At 48.5% G+C, this 22107-nt stretch overlaps 1 protein-coding gene across 1 annotated transcript in view; it reads right to left on the reverse strand.

Annotated features, from left to right (window-relative positions):
• Window positions 1-22107, reverse strand: part of RARA (retinoic acid receptor alpha) — a 263977-nt gene that overhangs the window by 11696 nt on the left and 230174 nt on the right. Inside the window, exons 3-7 of the mRNA XM_060256131.1 lie at window positions 17885-18033; window positions 10800-10941; window positions 5016-5176; window positions 1906-2082; window positions 972-1176 (exon numbers count right to left, since the gene is read on the reverse strand). Coding sequence (XP_060112114.1) covers window positions 972-1176; window positions 1906-2082; window positions 5016-5176; window positions 10800-10941; window positions 17885-18033 — 834 coding nt within the window. The remainder of the gene's footprint in view (window positions 1-971; window positions 1177-1905; window positions 2083-5015; window positions 5177-10799; window positions 10942-17884; window positions 18034-22107) is intronic.

Here is a 22107-nt window from a genome sequence, read left to right on the forward strand (position 1 = left end):
CAGCGATGACTTCCACAGTCTGGCACTCCTGTCTCTTTCCCTCTCCCCTGCAAGGCATAGGAACATAAGAGAAGTCATGTTGGATCAGGCCAATGGCCCATCCAGTCCAACACTCTGTGTCACACAGTGGCCGAAAAACCCCAGGTGCCATCAGGAGGTCCACCAGTGGGGCCGGGACACTAGAAGCCCTCCCACTGTTGCCCCTCCAAGCACCAAGAATACAGAGCATCACTGCCCCAGACAGAGAGTTCCAACAATACGCTGTGGCTAATAGCCACTGATGGGCCTCTGCTCCATATGCTGATCCAATCCCCTCTTGAAGCTGGCTATGCTTGCAGCCGTCACCACCTCCTGTGGCAGTGAATTCCATGTGTTAATCACCCTTTGGGTGAAGAAGTACTTCCTTTTATCCGTTCTAACCCGACAGTGGCCTGTTTCAGTAGTTCAGCGTCATCTTATTAGGATAATTTACCGCATTTTATTGTTTCAGCTGAGATTTTATCCACTTTTAATTGCAGAATTAAATTATATGAATATGTTTTTTTGTCACTGATGTACACCGCCCTGAACCCTGTTCCACAGGGGAGAGTGGTTTAAAAGCTCAATTTAATAAATTAATAAATATAGGTCCAAAGGAAAGCTGTTGATCATTTTCATTCACACAGAGACACACAGAACCAAGCCCCGAGTTTCCACAGTACAGCGCTATGGCTACATGCATTTCACAACAGGACTATGAGATCAGAGGATATGTTTCTAGGACCCCTCTAAGAGTTCCCTCCTTGGAAGATCCAAGTACTGAGTGTGCAGGATCTGTTCAAAGCTCATACCGATGAAGAAATGCGATTTCAAGGTCACATTGGCTAGTGCCCTTGACGTCACCTGCCATCCTATGGGGAAAGAGGATTTGGTTCATTTGCTCCAGTCATCCCCGAACTGGGGATGGACCGTCTCTTAGTGAGAGCACTCACCTCCGCATATGAGGCAGATAGCGCTGAGAAGGCCCGTCTCCGCATCATCCATTTCCAGCGGCAGCAGCTGGTTGGCAAAGGCGAAGACCAGGTCCGTGAGGGGCCCAAAGCCTGCGTTGTGCATCTGAGTGCGGTTAAGCGTCAGGCCGTCCGAGAAGGTCATGGTGTCCTGCTCCGGGGTGTAGCGCGTGCATATCCGCAGGATCTAGAAATGAGAGAGCATACGTCACTTTTCCTCCCATTTTGCCCTATACCTTGTTTTTGCTGAAACACAAAGGTTGCAGAGGTGGGGTGAGGGGTGCCCCACAAGAGGTTAATGAAGGGGTTTCGAACTCCTTTGTTATGAGGGCTGGATCTGACATAAATGAGAACTTGTCGAGGCGGGCCATGCAATGCCAGGTAGTGGAGATATCAACTTTATGAAGGACAAAGAAAAACACAAAAGATTTTTTAAAAGCTTAAAATAAAACATGCTTAAAACATTAGCACTCGTTGGTCTTAAAGGTGCTTCCTTTGTAGCTCTTTTGTGCAATCCAGGGAACTGGGCAAAGGAAACTCTGGCTCTTTCCTTCCTTCCCAGGGGACCAGGAGGGGGAGGAGCCTCAGCCAATAGAAGGAAGAGAGGTTTGGCTCAGTAGCTCTCCTGTGTGATTGAGAGAGCCTGGCAAAGCAAACTATTCCCCCTGCCTTCCTTCCCAAGGGAGGAGCCTCAGCCAATGGAGAAAATAGAGGCTTTGCTCTGTAGCTCCTGTGCAATAGAGCAAGCCTGGCAAAGCAAGCTGAGATGCAGAAAGAAGCAAGAGAGAAGGAGAAAGAAGCAGATGACAGCCAGTTGCTCAGGGGCCTAATAGGAGCCCTCTGAGGGCCTGATTCAGCCTCCAGGCCGCATGTTTGAGACCCCTGGGGGGGGGGGGGGGAAGCCATCTTTACTCACCAGGATGTCGAGGCAAGCTGCTTTGAGGAGCGTGATCTGGTCAGCGATGGTGAGCGTGGTAAAACCTGGCAGCTGCTTGGCAAATTCAACCGTCTTGATGATACACTTCGTGGACAGTTCGCTGAACTTGTCCCACAGGTCAATGTCAAGAGACACCCGCTGATCCGAACTGTTATTCTGTGGGAGGGAGGATTGGGGGGGGGGGGACATAAGAACATAAGAGAAGCCATGTTGGATCAGGCCAACGGCCCATCAAGTCCAACACTCTGTGTCACACAGTGGCAAAAAATTTTATATACACACATACACTGTGGCTAATAGACACTGATGGACCTGTGCTCCATATTTTTATCTAAACCCCTCTTGAAGGTGGCCATGCTTGTGGCCACCACCACCTCCTGTGGCAGTGAATTCCACATGTTAATCACCCTTTGGGTGAAGAAGTACTTCCTTTAATCCGTTTTAACCTGCCTGCTCAGCAATTTCATCAAATGCCCACGAGTTCTTGTATTGTGAGAAAGGGAGAAAAGTACTTCTTTCTCTACTTTCTCCATCCCATGCATTATCTTGTAAACCTCTATCATGTCACCCCGCAGTCGACATTGGAAGTGAGAGGATGGCAAAAAACAAAACCCAGCGAGGTCCAATGGATTTGAGACTCAATCACGGGTGGATTGTAACCCCTATACGAGTTCCCTCCTTGGAAGATTGAGTACCGAGCGTGCGGGATCTGTTCAAAGCTCATCCAAATGAAGAAATGGGATATCAAGGTCACACTGGCTAGTGTCCCTGACGTCATCTATCATCCTTTGGGGAAAGAGGATTTGGTTCCCTTGCTTCAGTCACTGAAACTATCTATAGGGCTATTCTGGTGCTAACATCTCCTGCCCTTTAAGAACTGGAGCCAAATAGTATTTGACAACGAGAGACCGTGCAGGCTGAGACTGAAAAACACAACAGCTGGTCTTATGGAGGAGATGTCCCCCTGAGAATTTCAGCATGCAAGTTTCTAGCCCTTGCAGCTCCTGAAATAAACCTGAAAATGTGGGAAACGCCTGGTGAAAGTGTTCCATGTTCCCCAGCTAATAGCAGCAAAGTAAATTATGTAAAGTGAACTAGCACGCACAAATTTATTCCAGTGGAAGAGTATGCGTTTGCAGGGGGGGGGAAACTGGAAAGGTTAGTTAGCACAGAGCATATGAAATCCCCAGCCAGTCTCTGTCGAGATGCTCCGGCTGCCTGCCATTCTACCGCTATGAGCACCGCAGAATGTTGGGACTCCTGATTACCTGCTGGCTGCCCAGAGCCAGGCAAGCCACTGGGCAAAGCAGGCAATCGCCTAGGGTGCCAGCCTTCTGGGGCGCTGAACTGGGCGCCCCCGTGTGACTTGGTGACGTTATCAGTGCAGGGGGGGGGGGAGATGCCAGAAGTTAGCCTTGCCTAGGTGCCAGACAGTTTATTTTATTTATTTATTTAGATTTATTTATTTATTTATTCGGGACTTATATCCCGCCCTTCCCACGAGTGGCTCAGGGCGGCTTCCAACAGTTTATCAAGCATAAAATTAAACAATTTTAAGTATAAGCAATTTAATAATTAAACAGATAAAACCTTAAAAACCAGTACGTTTCAATTTCATAAAACAGTAAAACCTTAAAACCAATAACATTTCAATTTCATATCAACAGATGGCTAGCCAGTTACATGAAGTCTTCATCCCAGCTAGGTGTAGGCTAGCCGGAAGAGGGTCGTCTTACAGGCCCTGCGGAACTGAACCAGGTCCCGCAGGGCCCTCACCTCTTCCGGCAGCTGGTTCCACCATGTGGGGGCCATAACGGAGAAAGCCCTTTCTCTGGTGGCTTTCAAGCGGGCTTCTTTTGGCCCAGGGATAGTGAGGAGATTTTGTGTTCCTGACCTCAGTGCTCTCTGGGGAACATGTGGGGAGAGACGGTCCTTCAGGTAGGCAGGTCCCAGGCCATATAGGGCTTTAAAGGTAATAAAATAGATAATTTATATTCCGCCCTTTCCTGAATGGGGCTCAGGGCGGATAACATTTTAAAACAGTAAAGCAACCATTAAAGCAAACAACACAATTTGGCGGCTCAGCCGGGCACATCATAACATACTGAATATCAGAGAGGATAAAATCAGTATTTCAGCAGAGGTGGAATCGCAGCATAGGGTCAGCCGATGGGATAGGACGCCCGCTGCCTCAACCAAATGCCTGGTGGAATAGCTCCATCCTGCAGGCCCTACGAAAAGGTAACAAATTCAGTAAGGGCTCGGATTTCTGAGGAGAGCTGATTCCACCAGGCTGGGGCCAAGACCGAGAAGGCCCTGACCCTGGTCGAGCCTAGTCGGACGTCCTTCGGGCCAGGGATGGTCAGCAGATGTTGAGTGCCAGATTGTAGGGTTCTCCGGGGCAGGGACGGTGGCTCAGTGGTAAAGCATCTGCTTGGTAAGCAGAAGGTCCCAGGTTCAATCCCTGGCATCTCCAAAAAAGGGTCCAAGAAAATAGGTGTGAAAAACCTCAGCTTGAGACCCTGGAGAGCAGGGGAGGGACAATGGCTCAGTGGTAGAGCATCTGCTTGGTAAGTAGAAGGTCCCAGGTTCAATCCCTGGCATCTCCAAAAAAGGGTCCAGGCAAATAGGTGTGAAAAACCTCAGCTTGAGACCCTGGAGAGCAGGGATGGGACGGTGGCTCAGTGGTAGAGCATCTGCTTGGTAAGCAGAAGGTCCCAGGTTCAATCCCTGGCATCTCCAAAAAAGGGTCCAGGCAAACAGGTGTGAAAAACCTCAGCTTGAGACCCTGGAGAGCAGGGGAGGGACAGTGGCTCAGTGGTAGAGCATCTGCTTGGTAAGCAGAAGGTCCCAGGTTCAATCCATGGCATCTCCAACTAAAAAGGGTCCAGGTAAATAGGCGTGAGACCTCAGCTTGAGACCCTGGAGAGCCGCTGCCAGTCTGAGTAGAGAATACTGACTTTGATGGACCGAGGGTCTGATTCAGTATAAGGCAGCTTCATATGTCCATATATGGGGAGAGGCAGTCCCGAAGATATGTCGGTCTCAGGCCGTGTAAGTCTAGGGCCGTCCCTGCAGCCACCACTCACCGTGGTGTATTTGCCCAACTGGCAGAGGGCAGGGAAGGTCTCCTGATGGGCCTTGCGCACTTTCTCTATGAGATCTTCCACCTCCGGAGTGATGACGTAGCTCTCTGAACATTCTTGCTTCGGAGTGTCTTTCTTCTTCTTGTTCCGGTCGTTCCGGACGGCTGGAAAGGTGAGCAGAGAAGAAGAATCAAAGAGGGAATGGTACTCTCAAAGATGGTGAAACCTTAGAATCATAGAGTTGGAAGGGACCTCCAGGGTCATTTAGTCCAACCCTCTGCACAATGCAGGAAACTCACAAACCCCTCCCCTCAAATTCACAGGATCTTCATTGCTGTCAGATGGCCATCTAGCCTCTGCTTAAAAACCTCCGAGGAAGGAGAGCTCACCATCTCCTGAGGAAGCCTGTTCCACTGAAGAACCGCTCTAACGGTCAGGAAGTTCTTCCTAATGTTGAACCGGAAACTCTTTTGATTTAATTTCAACCCGTCGGCTCTGGTCCTACCTTCCGAGGCCACAGAAAACAATTCCACACCATCCTCTATAGGACAGCCCTTCAAGTACTTGAAGATGGTGATCATATCACCTCTCAGCCGCCTCCTCTCCAGGCTAAACATGCCCAGCTCCTTCAGCCTTTCCTCATAGGACTTGGTCTCCAGACCCCTCACCATCTTTGTCGCCCTCCTCTGGACCCATTCCAGCTTGTCTATATCCTTCTTAAAATGTGGTACCCAAAACTGAACACAGTACTTCAGGTACTTCTTAACAGCCCTTCCTTAAGAATTGTGAAATACCTGCAACTTGTTCCATACTTAATTGAGATAACACAGTATTTAAGGTTGGTATCTTGTTAAATGGAATAAAAGGGGCTAATGGGAACAGCACAAGTTAGGCTGCACAGAACTCTTATTTAGGAAATGGACAAAATCGGTCTGACGGACAGATACAATCTGAAGCTCTTTGCATTCTTTGTATGTGACACTCGGGCCAACAAATACTTTGCTAAAATTCTGCACAACAAGCATTCAGCCACAAACTTATTTTGCTTTTTGAGAAAGCATTACACTAGGGGTGTCAAATTCATTTGTTTTGAGGGCTGGATCTGACATAAATGAGACCTTGTCGGGCTGGGCCATGTGTAACATAAAATGTAATATCAGGTAGCGGAGACAAACATTATAAAGGACACAGACAAACACGATTAAAGATTTTGTAGCTCTCCCGGGTGACCGAGGGAACTGGGCAAAGGAAGCTCTAGCTCTTTTCCCTCCCTCCCCAGGGGACGAGGGGGGCGGAACCTCATAGAAGGAAAAGAGTCTTGGCTCAGTAGCTCTCCTGTATGATTGCGAGAGCCTGGCTAAAGCTCCCTCCCCCACTTCCTCCCCGAGAAAGGAGCCTCAGCCAATGGAGAAAATAGATGTTTTGCTCTGTAGCACCTGTGCAATTGAGAAAGCCTGGCAGCAAGATGTGATGCAGAAGGGAACGAGAGAGAGAGAGAAAGAGAGGGGGGAGAGAGAGAGGGAGAGAGAGAAGAATGCAGACTTGCATGTGGGCCTGATAGGAACTCTCCAGGGGCCTGATCTGGCCCCCAGGCCGCACATTTGACACCCCTGCATTATACAGTTTCTTGCTTTATCATCTGATACCTAGCTGTGTATACCTCTTGCCTGCCTCCCTCCCCACCATTATTGGGTTAGCTGCTGTGATGTCACAGAATGTTTGCAAACATTACAGCTACTCATGTATCAGAAATCAGAATAGCCACAAAGTGCTATTTCTGTAAAGGAAGTGAATGTTGGTTTTGGAAAGATCTCATGGCAGGCCTGGGGGGGAGAGCAGAACAGAAGCAGAAATGCTGGTTAACAGGGAAGGTGAAGGACTGGGACGCGAGGTAAAGAGAAGTGGGGAAAAGTCAGCGTGCAAAAGGAAGGCTGAAGAAAGCCAACATAGACCTGAAATAAATGCTTCGAAGATAACAGCAGGCTGAGGGACAGAATGCTGGAAGAGGAGACCAAAAGGAAAGGCAGGTTGGGGAGTTCTTCCAAGACGAGATTAGGGACAGAAGGGTTTTGCCAGTGAAGGACTGGAGAAGGAAAAGTGAACATGAGCTGCAGAAATCTGAAGCCAGTTCTTGCCCAGGAAAACTCAAAACATTTTTTTTTCCCAAGCCACGCTGAAGACGCAATCGGATGACGACGACATTGGATCTATAGCCCACCCTTTACTCCGAGAGCAGCTCACAATCTCCTTTACCTTCCTCCCCCCTGTGAGGTAGGTGGGGCTGCGAGAGCTCTGACAGAAGCTGCCCTTTCAAGGACAACTCCTGCGAGAGCTATGGTCCAAGGCCATTCCAGCAGGTGCAAGTGGAGGAGTGGGGAATCAAACCTGGTTCTCCCAGATAAGAATCTGCACACTTAACCACTACACCAAACTAAGCCAAAGCAGGCAGATGCTCACAGCCGTGCACGAAGGGCCCTGCTCCTCCATCTCGTGAGGGAAGTGTGGGACCATTTACAAGTGGGGGGGGGGCCTTTAAAGTGTACAAGTGGAGGGGGCCCTTTCCCAGTGCTCTTTTGGCCCTCCAGACTGCCCCTGGCTCTTTCTGTATTTCTGTGAGCGTAAACTGCTGGAATTCTTTTTAAGTGGAACAGACAAGAAATCAAAAATAGACAAAGGGAATATAAAGAGCTCCCTTGATTGGAATGTACTTCATTAACCTACACAGGGAAACCTGTCAAGGCCACACACAAAAAGGAAGCAGACACACATAGCAGTGTGCGTATCAGACGTGCGCGCGCGCACGCACGAGAGCCTCGCCTCGCCGTGCACGGAACGGAGGCCGCACAAAAGCCCCGTTGTGCGCGTTTCTGTCTCTCTCGTTGGGTCTCTTTGCGCTGAAACCGCACACGGTACTCGGAAGCAAGGCGGCTCCATCCCCTTCGGGCCGCAAGGTCCTCCCCACCCCAATGGCTCTTCCTCTGATGATAATGGTTAACAACAACAACAATAATAATACAAAATACAAGTAGGGAGGAGGTGAGAATGCCAGATGCGCTTTGCGCTCATGGTGGGCTGGTGCGTTTTCACCAGCCTGCCTGAGGGAGGAGGCGGGGGCGGGAGGGAGGGGGATAATTCGGAAATCAGTCATGTCTGCTTGGCAAATTCAATAAAGCACAGTCCAGACAGGCGGTTGGGGGGGGGGAAACACTACATCCATCATCACATAGAGGCTGGGATGGGGGGGAGAGAGAAAAAAAGCAGCTGGTATAAGGAGAACTGAAAGGCGGCAAGAGAAATGGGCAAGAAGAGAAACAGGAAACATGGCGGTAGGCGGGTATGAGCAGGGGAGACATCTTAAAAGCAGACGTCGAAAAAGACGGCTCAGGTTTTCTCCTTCTCCTGCTCCCTCATTATAGTTTAACCGATACTTGAATCCAGCACCCAAGTTTCCAAAAGAGAGCAGCCACCGCCATTTGGAGGTCCATCCCCTAGCTCCCCCAAATATAAAACTTCCGAAGTCCTTGGTTTCGAAACTGGTTAAGTTTGAACCCTCGCCAGTAAGATTTGGGTGATAAAGTCGCTTTCCTACAGGCTCCGTCGGTTGCTTCCCGCAACATGGGGGGAAGACTGAAATTTAATTAGATATGCAGGTTTCTGAGGAGTGCTTTTTGTTTCCTTTGCAGAAATGGCCACGGAGACTTAGTGGGGTGTGATGGTTAGATGAGGATAGGAAAGAGCTGAGTTCCAGCGCTACCAAACTTAAAGGATAACCTCGAACTGGTCACTCCCTCGGAGGTTTACTTGCCTCCCAAGGGCTCAGTTCAGTTTATTATTACAGTCATTGACTGGAACATTTTAGTCATCTAGACCAACCTTAAAAGTACCTTATAAAAAGTCCCACAAAGAATTGGCATGTTAAAATTTGATGACTTGAGGGTTATAACAGTAAAAAAAGAATTTAAAAGATTATTATTTAACCCTTTAAACCATTTTTAAAAAGTCACTTTAAAATGTGTTAAAAGAGTCACAGTTTGGCCTATTTGTCTCGCTTTTTGCGTTCTTTATAAACCTGGGAACAGACCCTAGCCACCTGTCTTGTTGCAGGATGGTTCCTGACAGAAGATAATCTGAGTTTATTTGATCCTTTCCAACAACGGGCTGATAATTTCCCTTCGGCTCGCCGTATGAAATGAACAATTAAAAAAAAATGTATGCTTCAGAGAATCTTATTTCAGGCTGGGAACAGGAACAGAGCCTAAGTTCATAAGGAATCCCTTTATACCTCCCCTCTACTACCGCAGATAGCTAAAGTAAAGGCCCTTCTAGCATTGTGAGGGCTGCTGGGAGGATGAAATGGAGGGCAGGGTGGACCGAATTGGTTGCTCTGACCTCCTTGGACAGAGGAAGGGGAGGAGGAAAACGAACTAAACAAACATCTTTCGAGTGGGCAGCTGGAATTCCTGCAGTCAAGCCTCTCAAGTTCAAAGCCGCTACTCCGACACGGAAGAGAACCGAGGGAGGAGAGAATCTATCCCTCCCCGCAGCTTCTCTGTCTACTCTATTTCCACTCACTCCGTTGGGCGATATTGAGAAAAAGACAAGCCGTGGGATGCCTCAGATCGGCCACTGGGTCCTTGTCCATCTAACCCCTCCCCCCACTCCACTGGATCGTTCCGCTCACTCCCCTACCCTACGGCTTTATTAATAACCCTCGGCGTTGTCGCTGCGAAGTGGGGTTCCCTCCTCCCCACCCCGTTACAGTCGGCAGCCATGACAACTAAGCATCGCAGACGCCAGGAGGGCCCTGCCTGCGTCATTTATCTCTGACATCATCAATCACCGGTTGCCGAGGAAACACCCTCGAAATTAGCACAGAGAGGAGGGGGGGGGGTGATCTCGCATCACGACTTTTGGGCGAAAACTAGAAAAATCCTTGGGACTCGGTTTTTGTGGGGGGGTTTTCTTCCCCTAGCAGTGTTTCGGTGGAGAAGAGGTAGGAATATCCGTGCAGAAGAGATCTAACATCCCCTCCTCTGTAGCACGGATGAAAGAAAGGAACTGCCCCCCGCCCCCAAGATCTGTTAGACAAAACAGAAATCCTCAAATATTGACCCAAAAGCAACCCATTTGCCGTGTGAAATTTAAGTTGTTCATAGTTTTGTGTGTGTGTGTTTTGGAAGAAACAGCAATTCTCCCCTCCCCCCCCCCCAAAAAAAAAGGGCAAAGGAAAGAAACTGGGAAAATATAGTATTTAGTGGTTGGAAAACAACAATCTAAGGCTATGAGGAATGCCATGGAAGACACAGACATTCTGCGCACTAAATGATAGGAATTCCTGCACATAAGATGTCTTGCACGCATGCACATACACCCCTCTGTGATCCTGAGGACTAGAAACCTGTTTTAAGCAAAACAACAGATGACTTTACTGGCTCTCGCCTTTGTGGCTCTCCCCGTGTGTCTCAAACTACAATTTATTTTCTTCCTTCTTCCACTCGCATCTGCTCCTCTGTCTTGTATCCCTGTGGCTTTTGCCTTTGGTTCCACCGGAGCCTTTACTAGTCTCACCTCAATTTGAGAACCTCGTTAAACAGACTCAGCCCCAAAAGACTAGCTGGTGGCTTTGGCGTCTCCACAGAGACCCAGACTCTGGTTTCTATCCCAGCCATGGCGCTATGACGGGCCTTGCGAGTTTTTTAAAATTCGGGAAGGACAATGTTGATCGGCGCTGCAGCAGGATGCTGGCAGCCAGGCACGTCCCCGTCCTCCTCCCTGCCCTTCACTCACACTCCTTGGACATGCCAACTTCGAAGCACTTCTGCAGGCGGCAGTACTGACAGCGGTTCCGCGTCACTTTGTTGATGATGCAGTTCTTGTCGCGGTGGCAGGTGTACACCATGTTCTTCTGAATGCTGCGTCGGAAGAAACCCTGCAGGGTGGGGCGGGAGGAAGGGGGGGGAGAAGAGGAAGTGGTGTGAGTGCTTCCCCCCCCCCTACAGCGGGGGGCTTAGCTTCGATTCCTCTCCATTGCACCTGTCTCTCAAAGCAGATGGAGGGGCGGGGCTGGAGCTCAGCGGCAGGACATCTGCTTTGCACGCTGAAGGTCCCAGGTCCGGGCCCAGTTAAAAGAATCAGGAAGTAGATGATTTGAAAAGACCTCTGCTGGAGATCCTGGCGAGGCCTGGCTGGTCAGAGCACACAAGACTGGTCTTGATAGACCAGGGGTGGCCAAACTGTGGCTCAGGACTCGCGTGTGGCTCTTTCACACATATTTGTGTGGCTCTCAAAAGCTCCCACTACCCTGTTGGCTGGCTTGGAGAATGCATTTAAAGTTAAAGTTGTTTTCTTTCCACCTCTCCCTTCCTCCCCCCTCCCCTAGGTCTGTGTTGGAAAATACCTGGAGACTTTGAGGATGAATTCGGGAGAGGGTGGGGTTTGGCGAGGGGGGGGGGGCCTCACCAGGGTACAATGCCCTAGACTCGAGTTCACCCTTTAGTGCAGTCTTTTTCTCCAGGGGATCTGATGTCTACCAGCTGGAGATCAGTTGTAAAGGCGGGAGATCTCCAGGCCCCACCTGGAGACTGGCAACCGTTCCCTCCCCATCTATTTTCCTTCCTTCCTTCCTTCCTTCCTTCCTTCCTTCCTTCCTTCCTTCCTTCCTTCCTTCCTTCCTTCCTTCCTTCCTTCCTTCCTTCCTGTCTTGCAGCCCTCAAACATCTGATGTTTATTCTAGGTGGCTCTTGCATTAAGCAAATTTGGCCACTCCTGTGATAGACCAAAGGCATACCTGGATATAAGTCAGCTTAATGTATATGAACAAAACTGTTGCGCTTCTTGGCACAGATCTCTCTCATCATCTCCCTCTGGAGGCCTCAGGCAAGCCACTCTCTCCTACTTTAACTGCAATATTATGGGGACAATACTGGTCTACCTTTCTGGGTTGTTAAAATGAAAATGGGTTCGTTCGTCTGTAGCAGTAGGACCTTGAAGACTAACAAAATTTGAGACTCTGAAGAAGTGAGCAGTGATTCATAAAAGCTCATACCCTACCACATATTTCGTTCGTCTTTAAGGTCCTGCTCTTTTCTACCATTACTGGGTTGTTGTACGGAGAACACATGTGAGGCACTCAAACCACTATGAAATGTCAAGAGTGGTTCTCTGCAGCTCAAGTCTTCTCAGCCAAGAGGTTTTTCAGGCTTTCCATCTTTAACCCCCAGGTGGCAGTGTGGAACCTACAGAAATACCAGGACGTAACAGGAAGTCATGGGACTTCACAGCCATGAAACAGGAAGTAGCCAGAGTTCTGACATCACTAGAGAAGAGGGGGCTCCATGTCGCAAGCTGTGTGGAGCATTACAACAGGGGTCCCCTGAGTGGCGCCCATGGGTTCTATGGTGCCCATCCATACCAGGTAGGGCTTTTGCTCAGCAGGGCTTCTGACCAACTACTGGAGATTTAATTGGCTGTGCAGGGTTTTTTTTAAATGTTGCTTTGCCGGCAGCTGCCACCATAGCACAACAATCTACACAGCGTGACTGAAGTCAAGAGTGACAATCGTTTTGTGGCTGGCTCCACCTCCTGCGGAAGCCATTTTGTTGCTGTGCCCACCATACGGTGGCAGAACTCCAAACGTGCCTACTGGTTCAAAAAGGTTTGGGACCCCTCCATTAGAGGGTAGACTGGTTGGAGCGGCTGGTGGCGAGGGAGTAGGCAAGCAGACAAAGACAAGGTCTTTCCGGGAGGGAGGTGGTCAAACCATCACTCCTGCCAGAGCGTCTGTAAAAAAGGGTCAGGTTGTGTGGTGTTAGGGTTGCCAATCCCCAGGTGGAAGCAGGAGACCCTCCAGTTTGGAGGCCCTCCCCCCACTTCAGTGTCATCAGAAAGCGGGGGGGGGGGGGGAAGAGGGAAATGTCTTCTGACACTCCATTATTCCCTATGGAGACTGATTCCCATAGGGTATAATGGAAAATTTATTTGCAGGTATCCGGGGCTCTGGGGGCTGTTTTTTTAGGTAGAAGCACCAATTTTTCAGCATAGTATCCAGTGCCTCTCTCCAAAATACCCTCCATATTTCAAAGGGACTGGACCAGGGGGTCCAATTCTATGAGCCCCCAAAAGAAGCTGCCCCTATCCTCATTATTTCCAATGGAGGAAAGGCATTAAAAGGTGTGCAGTCCTTCAGCAGGAACCCTAATGACTCATACCATGCTATTTTGATGTCATGTCAACTAATGTTGTAATTAGCCTTTAATAGCTAACGTTGTATGTTTCCATTTCCCTATTTTATATTGGTACATGCTACACATCTGTTGATGTCTCATCACCATTGTACCTTGAACTTTATATTAATAAAGCTTTTCAAAATTTAAAAAAAAAATAAAAGGTGTGCAGTCCTTTTAAATGTGATGGCCAGAACTCCTTTTGGAGTTCAATGATGCTTGTCACAGCCTTGCTCCTGGCTCCACCCCAATGTCTCCTGGCTCCACCCCCAAAGTCCCCAGGAATTTCTTGAATTGGACTTGGCAACCCTATGTGGTGTTCCGCCCATGCAGTCTAACAGCAGGTCTCCCTAAAAAACATGAACCCAAGAGCTCAAAGATCACTGATCTTGGCAGATCTTAACATGAGGCATCAATGGACGGTCTTGCCACATACAGAAAGAAAAGGAATCCAGGCTTTTAGTCTTGTTCAGATCTGTAACATGCCTTTCTCCCATCACAAATTTGCCACTGGTTGACAGCATTGCTTGAGAATACTTAAACTTCAACCAGTTTTTAAAAGCAGGATGAGAAGCTGAAAATAAAATATTTGAGTGCTTGTACAGCACTTTCAAAATCTTGAAAGCACTTCCTGTACATTAACTTAGTAATCCTGACAATAGTCCATTTAATTTCACCTGCTCTATGGGGGACATAAGAACATAAGAGAAGCCATGTTGGTTCAGGGCAATGGCCCATCCGGTCCAACACTCTGTGTCACAGAAGAACATAAGAGAAGCCATGTTGGTTCAGGGCAATGGCCCATCCGGTCCAACAACCCTGTGTCACATAAGAACATAAGAGAAGCCATGTTGGATCAGGCCAATGGCCCCTCCAGTCCAACACTCTGTGTCACATAAGAACATAAGAGAAGCCATGTTGGATCAGGCCAATGGCCCATCCAGTCCAACACTCTGTGTCACAGAAGAACATAAGAGAAGCCATGTTGGATCAGGCCATTGGCCCATCCAGTCCAACACTCTGTGTCACAGAAGAACATAAGAGAAGCCATGTTGGTTCAGGGCAATGGCCCATGCAGTCCAACACTCTGTGTCACAGAAGAACATAAGAGAAGCCATGTTGGATCAGGCCAATGGCCCATCCAGTCCAACACTCTGTGTCACATAAGAGAAGCCATGTTGGATCAGGCCAATGGCCCATCCAGTCCAACACTCTGTGTCACAGAAGAACATAAGAGAAGCCATGTTGGTTCAGGGCAATGGCCCATCCAGTCCAACACTCTGTGTCACAGAAGAACATAAGAGAAGCCATGTTGGTTCAGGGCAATGGCCCATCCGGTCCAACAACCCTGTGTCACACAGTGGCCAAAACCCAGGTGCCATCAGGAGGTCCACCAGTGGGACTAGAACTTCAGAAGCCCTCCGATAGTTGCCCCCTCAAGCACCAAGAATACAGAGCATCACTGCCCCAGATGTCTCTCCCTTGCGGCTAATAGCCACTGATGGGCCTCTGCTCCAGATGTTTATCCATATAACATAGGGGTGGAGGATGATTTCTACACAGCATCATTTTTTTTTTAAAAAAAAAAGAGTGATAAGTTGCATTGCTCAGGCAGGTTGTTGCTGCGTGCAAATGCCAGTCTTGCGGCGTGTGCACTTTGCAACTGGATTTTTTTGTGTGTGAAATGGCCAAAGCCACTTGCAAACGATCACTGAAGTGGAACGAAACGGTGTTATTTAGCATGTGTGAAAGCACTTACATTCTTTGTATCACGTTTTCCCCCCTGGAAGATGAGAAAATGGAGGTAGCGATTTATGTTTAAAACAACAACACAAGATTGCCACTGCAAAAAAAAGAAGAAGAAAAGGAACTAAAACTGCTAGGAGAAAGAGGAGCCAAACCCTACCCCATTGGTTCAGGCCGACCCGGGACAACATTGCCAAGTCCCCCTAATGGGATTAAGGGACCCCCGGTGGGGAAAGAGAAAGCCTTTTCTTCCATGCAAATGAGAGCACAAAGGACCTCATGTTAATGAGCAAAGGAAGCACATTTGCTGTGAGGGTCTAAGGCACACAATGCTGAGCCTGGCTCACCCAGGGTGATCTCTGCCAACCTGATCCACCAGGTCAAGTTGCCTGCTCGGTGGCACGAGAACGGAGCGTGAATGGAGAGTCACGGCAAGTTCTTCCACTTAGACCCAGGGCAGAGGAATACATGGGTTGTTTTAAGGGGATAAAATTGTAGTCCTATGAAAGTAGGCTGCAGCCCATTCATAAGAAAAATGTGGGTCTTTGCGGTGCCTCAAGAACCTTGATTATTTTTGAAGCACAGCCTAGCTCAGGAGTGGCCGAACTTGCCTAATGTAAGAGGCACACAGAATAAATGTCAGTTGTTTGAGAGCCGCATGAAAGGAATGTCAAATGTTCGAGAGCTGCAAGACAGAAACAAGCAAAAGGAAGGCAAATCGATGGGAGAAGGAAGGAAGAGGTGGAAAGAAAGCAACTTTAACTTTAAATGCGTTCTCCAAGCCGCTGACTGGCTTGGCTTGGAGAAGTGATTTAAAGAGAGAAATGCCTTCTCCAAGCCAGCCTATTGTGGGGGGAAGGGGGGGAGCTTTCGGAGTCACACAAAATGTGTGAAAGAGCCACAGTTTGGCCACCCCTGGCCTAGTGTGTACCCTCAAGCATTTAAAAGAAAGCGCGTGCATGGCACTGGAAGTCAAGAGAAGGGGTAAAATACTTGCACAGAAAGACAACTGTGTATATACCAACACAAGCTCCTGTATCCTCCACTGCAGTTTCTTTCTTTGAAGAACGACGACAGCCATACAAAGAGTGTGGTGGAGGAACAGCACAATCTCCTCTCCACTCTTGTATCCTCCATTCCTTCGGCAGAAACCCGAACTGCCATTGTAACAATACAGCCCTGGTGCAAACCAAAGCGACAGGGAACATATGGCACTTAGGAGTGCTTTCACACATGCTGAATGATGCAGCTTCAATCCCCTTCCGTGACCATTTGCAAGTGGATCCTGCCATTTCACACATTTAAAGCATTATACATAAGAACATAAGAGAAGCCATGTTGGATCAGGCCAACGGCCCATCAAGTCCAACACTCTGTGTCACACAGTGGCAAAAAATGTTATATACACACATACACTGTGGCTAATAGCCACTGATGGACCTCTGCTCCATATTTTTATCTAAACCCCTCTTGAAGGTGGCTATACTTGTGGCCGCCACCACCTCCTGTGGCAGTGAATTCCACATGTTAATCACCCTTTGGGTGAAGAAGTACTTCCTTTTATCCGTTTTAACCTGTCTGCTCAGCAATTTCATCGAATGCCCACGAGTTCTTGTATTGTGAGAAAGGGAGAAAAGTACTTCTTTCTCTACTTTCTCCATTCCATGCATTATCTTGTAAACCTCTATCATGTCACCCCGCAGTCGACGTTTCTCCAAGCTAAAGAGTCCCAAGCGTTTCAACCTTTCTTCATAGGGAAAGTGCTCCAGCCCTTTAATCATTCTAGTTGCCCTTCTCTGCACCTTCCCTAATACTATAATATCCTTTTTGAGGTGCGGCGACCAGAACTGCACACAGTACTCCAAATGAGACCGCACCATCGATTTATACAAGGGCATTATGATACTGGCTGATTTATTTTCAATTCCCTTTCTAATAATTCCCAGCATGGTGTTGGCCTTTTTTATTGCAAACGCACGCTGTCTTGACACTTCCAGTGAGTTATCTATCATGACCCCAAGATCTCTCTCTTGGTCAGTCTCTGCCAGTTCACACCCCATCAGCAAGGGGCCAACATACCTACAGGACCGCCTCTCCCTGTATGAGCCCCGTAGGTCTTTACGATCAGCAACCCAACAGCTTCTGGCGATACCCGGCCCCAAAGACATCCATATGGCCTTGACAAGGGCCAGGGCCTTTTCGGCCCTGGCCCCTGCCTGGTGGAATGAGCTCCCCCGGAGATCTGGGCCCTGCGGGATCTGCTTCAATTCCGCAGGGCCTGTAAAACAGCTCTTTCGCCAGGCTTTCAGCTCAGGCAGTGGATGTCACTTGTTACCGGCCTCCCCCCTTCATTCCGTCCCAGTGCTGTAAAACCTGCTGGACCTAGACAATAGGCCACGTCTCTGAGGCCGCGTTCTCTGTAATTTTAGATTTTATATATTGTTCTCTGTAATTTTTCTCTGTAATTTTAGTTTTTATATATTTTAAATTGGTGGGTTTTTTTTTTTTTACTGTTGATTGTTTTTATAATGCAACCTACCCTGAGCCTGTTCTAGGGGAAGGGCGGGTTAAAAATCCAATAAAATAAATAAATGAAGTAAAATAAATAAAATCCAGTTGCAGAGAGCACTGAAGGTGGACTGAAAGTGCGGGCCAAGCAACGTGGTCTGTTTGCAGCAGCAACGATGTGCCAAGGCCAAAGGAACCTGCAGCCTTTGCTCCATCCTCCCTTAGTCTCCAGGCATCCCATCACCTCTCTCCAAAGTTTGCTTTCTGCTATGATCCAGTCTTGCCAGGGGGGGAAGGGGGCTAAAGAAGATTTCTAGCAGAGCATGATGCACCCCCAACAAACCCACATCACCCAGACCGTCTCCCCTGTGTTCTTCTGCTATTCCCCTTCCTCACCTTGCATCCTTCGCAGGCACTGACCCCGTAGTGGTACCCGGACGACTTATCCTGGCACACGAAGCAGGGCTTGTAGATTCGGGGCAGAGGGGGTGGCGAAGGGGGGCTGGGCACAATCTCCTCTGAGCTGGTACTCTGCGTTTCGATAGCTGCGGAGAAAGAGAGAGAAAGAAATATTAGTTCAGTTGCTGTCCGAGAATTAGATCTAAAAAACTGAACTGAGGTTTGAGTCTGTCCGGGGCCTCACGCGAAGAGTCCATTTAGACTGAACACCGCTTCGCTTTCGTGATGCCCCTTTGAGGACTGGATTCATCTATGCATTCGCATCACTGAGGATAAGGCCGCCAGCTCTGGGTTGGAAAATACCTGGAGGCCCTGACCTGGAGAATCCAGGCCAGGGGGTGACCAAACTGCAGCTCAGGAATCACACATGGTTCTTTCGCACGTATTGTGTGGCTCTCGAAGCCTCTACTGCCCCATCAGCCAGCTTGAAGAATGCATTTAAACTTAAAGTTGCTTTCTTTCCACCTCCCCCTCTTCCTTCCTTAAGAACATAAGAGAAGTCATGTTGGATCAGGCCAGTGGTCCATCCAGTCCAACACTCTGTGTCACACAGTGGCCAAAAAAAGAACCCCAAGTGCCAATTAAGAGGTCCATCAGTAGGGCTAGAAGCCCTTCCACTATGCCCCCCCCAAGCACAAGAATACAGAGCATCACTGCCGCAGACAGAGAGTTCCAACAATATGCTGTGGCTAATAGCCACTGATGGACCTCAGCTCCATATGCTTATCCATTCCCCTCTTGAAGCTGTCTATGCTTGTAGCCTCCATCACCTCCTGTGGCAGTGAATTCCACATGTTAATCACCCTTTGGGTGAAGAAGTACTTTCTTTTATCCATTCCAACTCTCAGCAATTTAACTGAATGCCCACGAGTTCTTGTACTGTGAGAAAGGACTTCTTTCTCTACCTTCTCTACCCCATGCATCATCTTGTAAACCTCTATCATGTCACCCTGCAGTCGACATGATAAAGCTAAATGGCCCCAAGCATTTTAACCTTTCTTCATAGGGAAAGTGTTCCAACCCTTTAATCATTCTAGTTGCCCTTTTCTGCCCTTTTTCCCAATGTTATAATTTCTTTTTTGAGGTGCGGTGATCAGAATTGTATACAGTACTCCAAATGAGGCCACACCATCGATTTACATAGGGGCATTCCTTCCTTCCTCCCCTCCCCCCTCCCTCAAACATCTGGCATTCATGTCTTGCGGCTCTCAAACATCTGACATTTATTCTACGTGGCACTTAGGTGAAGCAAGTTTGGCCACCCCTGGTCCAGGCAATCTCGTTAGATCTTGGAAGCTAAGCAGGGCTGACCCTGGCAAGTATCTGGAGGGAGACCTCCAGAGAATACCAGTAGTTGGGAGGCAGAGGCAGGCTTTATTCAGCCACCTCTCGGAATATCCTCTGGGCTCCAGTAGGCATCACCAGAGGTCACTGGGTCTTCCAGGCACACGCACAAGCACGTGTGCACACACAAAATGTAAAACAAAAACCACCAGAAAAAGCTGGAGATTTGGGGTGGTGGAGCCTAGGAAGGGTTTGGAGAGGAGAGGGGCTTCAATGGGCTAGAATGCCATACAGCCCCGCCTTCCAAAAAAGCCATTCAGTTCATTTCAGACCTTTATTGGCATAAAAGCAATCATGATTCACAATCAAAAGTAGGTACAAAGGCCTGAAGTACAGTAAAAACAATACATAAAACAATCAATTAAAACGGAAGCCAATAATACTAATCCAGAGTAGACACCCAGCAATTAAAATACAGTAGTGTGCCTAGATTTAATGTTATAGGCTTCTACACTAAGAAATTCGCGACACATGTAGTAATGTGGGGATTAACATCTTCTAAAAAATAGGTTAGAGTTTTCCTTTTAGTGTTGGAGATATTGTGTTGGAGATATTCAGCTAAAAATTGTCTACATTGTGAGGCCAGGAAAGGACATTCTAAAATAATATGGGATATAGAATCAAGGACTCCTAATTCACATGTGGACATTATTTTGGAGAGATATTTGCCTAAACCGATCAAAGAGAACTGTTGATGGGAAGGCATTTAAACGAGCCAGAGTAAAAGTTCGATGATCGAATGGGGAATCTAAAGTAAAAAAAAAATAATGGGGTATCTTCCCATGTCTTTGGAGTATACCTAGATTGGCTGCAAGGCAAACAGGGGGATGTGAGGGGAACACTTTTTGGTATTCGTGATCCATAAGCCTTAGTTGGATTGTTCTTAAAATATACATTTTAAAAATATATATTTTAAGAAGCCATTCTTCTCCAGGGGAACTAATCTCTGTTGCCTGGAGATCAGGTGTAATTCTGGGAGATCTCCAGCCTGGAGACTGGCAACCCTGCCTGACTACCGCCACCTGAACACTGACCCTACTGAAAAGCAATTGCACCGGAGACTTATGTGCAATGTTCCCTCTAAGCTGCAGAGTCTGGTGAGCAAAAATTCTACTTTGTGAGCTACTGGCATGAAAGCTGTGAGCTGCTGCATAAAAGAGTGTGCTCTGGGGTCATTTTTCCCGAGCTAAGAAAAATGTGTGAGTTGGGAGGCTAAATATCTGTGAGCTAGCTCACGCTAACTCAGCTTAGAGAGAACACTGCTTATGTCGACAGTGTTTGATCTGTGATGGCTGGCACACACATACAAAATCCTCTTTGGACATCAGACACGTGAACCGGTGCCTGGTCTTCTCAGGAAGCGGGCAAGCGAGGAAGGATTACGGTAATGCTCCACTTTTCAAAGCTGGGTGTGAACTCTTGGACTGTTCGCATGCCCGAGGGAATTATTCCACCTTGCCGACTTTATCTTCCTATTATTATTTTTAATCCGTCTAAATTCTCCGCTGAAGAACGCTCGGGCACGACGGAACATTTAGAAACATATAAAACGGCTGCAGTTCCTTAAGCACATTTCTTCTTGGCATCCAATTTAGGGCTTATTGACTGGAGTTGGGGTGGGGGGGGGAGGGGTGTTCTCCCGCAGGGCCCCTCCCCTCTAAACTCTGATCCAACACAGATCCTAACACACATGCCAGGCGGCCTTCTTGGGAACACTGTCCTCTGGTTTCAACGGCACAGGCTGAAAATGAGCTGTTTCAAGCATCAAGTCCTGGAGGGGAACACTTTTCAGAGCCAGTTTGGCATACTGGTTAAGTGCGCAGACTCTTATCTGGGAGAACCGGGTGTGATTCCCCACTCCTCCACTTGCAGCTGCTGGAATGGCCTTGGGATGGCTACAGCTTTCACAGGAGTTGTCCTTGAAAGGACAGCTGCTGTAAAAAGCGTTCTCAGCCCCACCGCCTTCCTTCCCCCGCCCCTCCCGCCCCCACAACAGACACCCTGTGAGGTAGGTGGGACTGAGAGAGCTCTTACAGCATCTGCCCTTTCAAGGACAACTCCTACGACCCAAGGCCATTCCAGCAGCTGCAAGTGGAGGAGTGGGGAATCAAACCCAGTTCTCCCAGATAAGAGAACTATGGCTGACCCAAGGCCATTCCAGCAGCTGCAAGTGGAGGAGTGGGGAATCAAACCCAGTTCTCCCAGATAAGAGAACTATGGCTGACCCAAGGCCATTCCAGCAGCTGCAAGTGGAGGAGTGGGGAATCAAACAGCCCCAGGATGTCTGTTTGTTTGGTTTTTTTCGCGGGGGGGGGGAGGGAGAGGAGATTGTGACTGCTCAGAGTATAGGGCAGGATATATCAATCCAATATAAGTCCAATATCTTCTATATTTTGGTCATGCACATTCACCAACCAGAATGCCTTGAAATCAGACGCCCTCCACAAGAGACATGCACGGCGGTGTGTGCGTGGGAGATACGGAAGCAGCCTGGGAGGGCGGAATAACCCTCAACCGGTAAGTCCCAAAGGGCTGGAAACTTTGGAAGCCGCCTGCGCCATGCTCTCGGCACCGCTGCGGAGATGCGACTTGACATTTTCAGGCCAGAGAAATAAGATGCGGGATTGAGCAAGACACGACCAATCCCAGGAGCGTTGCATGCTGGCGCTGCAGAGCAAGGAGCGAACGGGGGAAGAGGAAAGGAGGGAGGGAGGGAGGAGAGGCGAGCGGCGGCAGCAGCTGACCCGCTTGAGCTCAGCTCCGGGAGGGGAAAGAGTTGGCTTGTTGGGGCGGTGAGGAAGGCCGGATGAGACAGA

The sequence above is a fragment of the Heteronotia binoei genome, chromosome 15 (assembly GCF_032191835.1).
Source record: "Heteronotia binoei isolate CCM8104 ecotype False Entrance Well chromosome 15, APGP_CSIRO_Hbin_v1, whole genome shotgun sequence".
In the NCBI taxonomy this organism is placed as follows: Eukaryota; Metazoa; Chordata; class Lepidosauria; order Squamata; family Gekkonidae; genus Heteronotia; species Heteronotia binoei.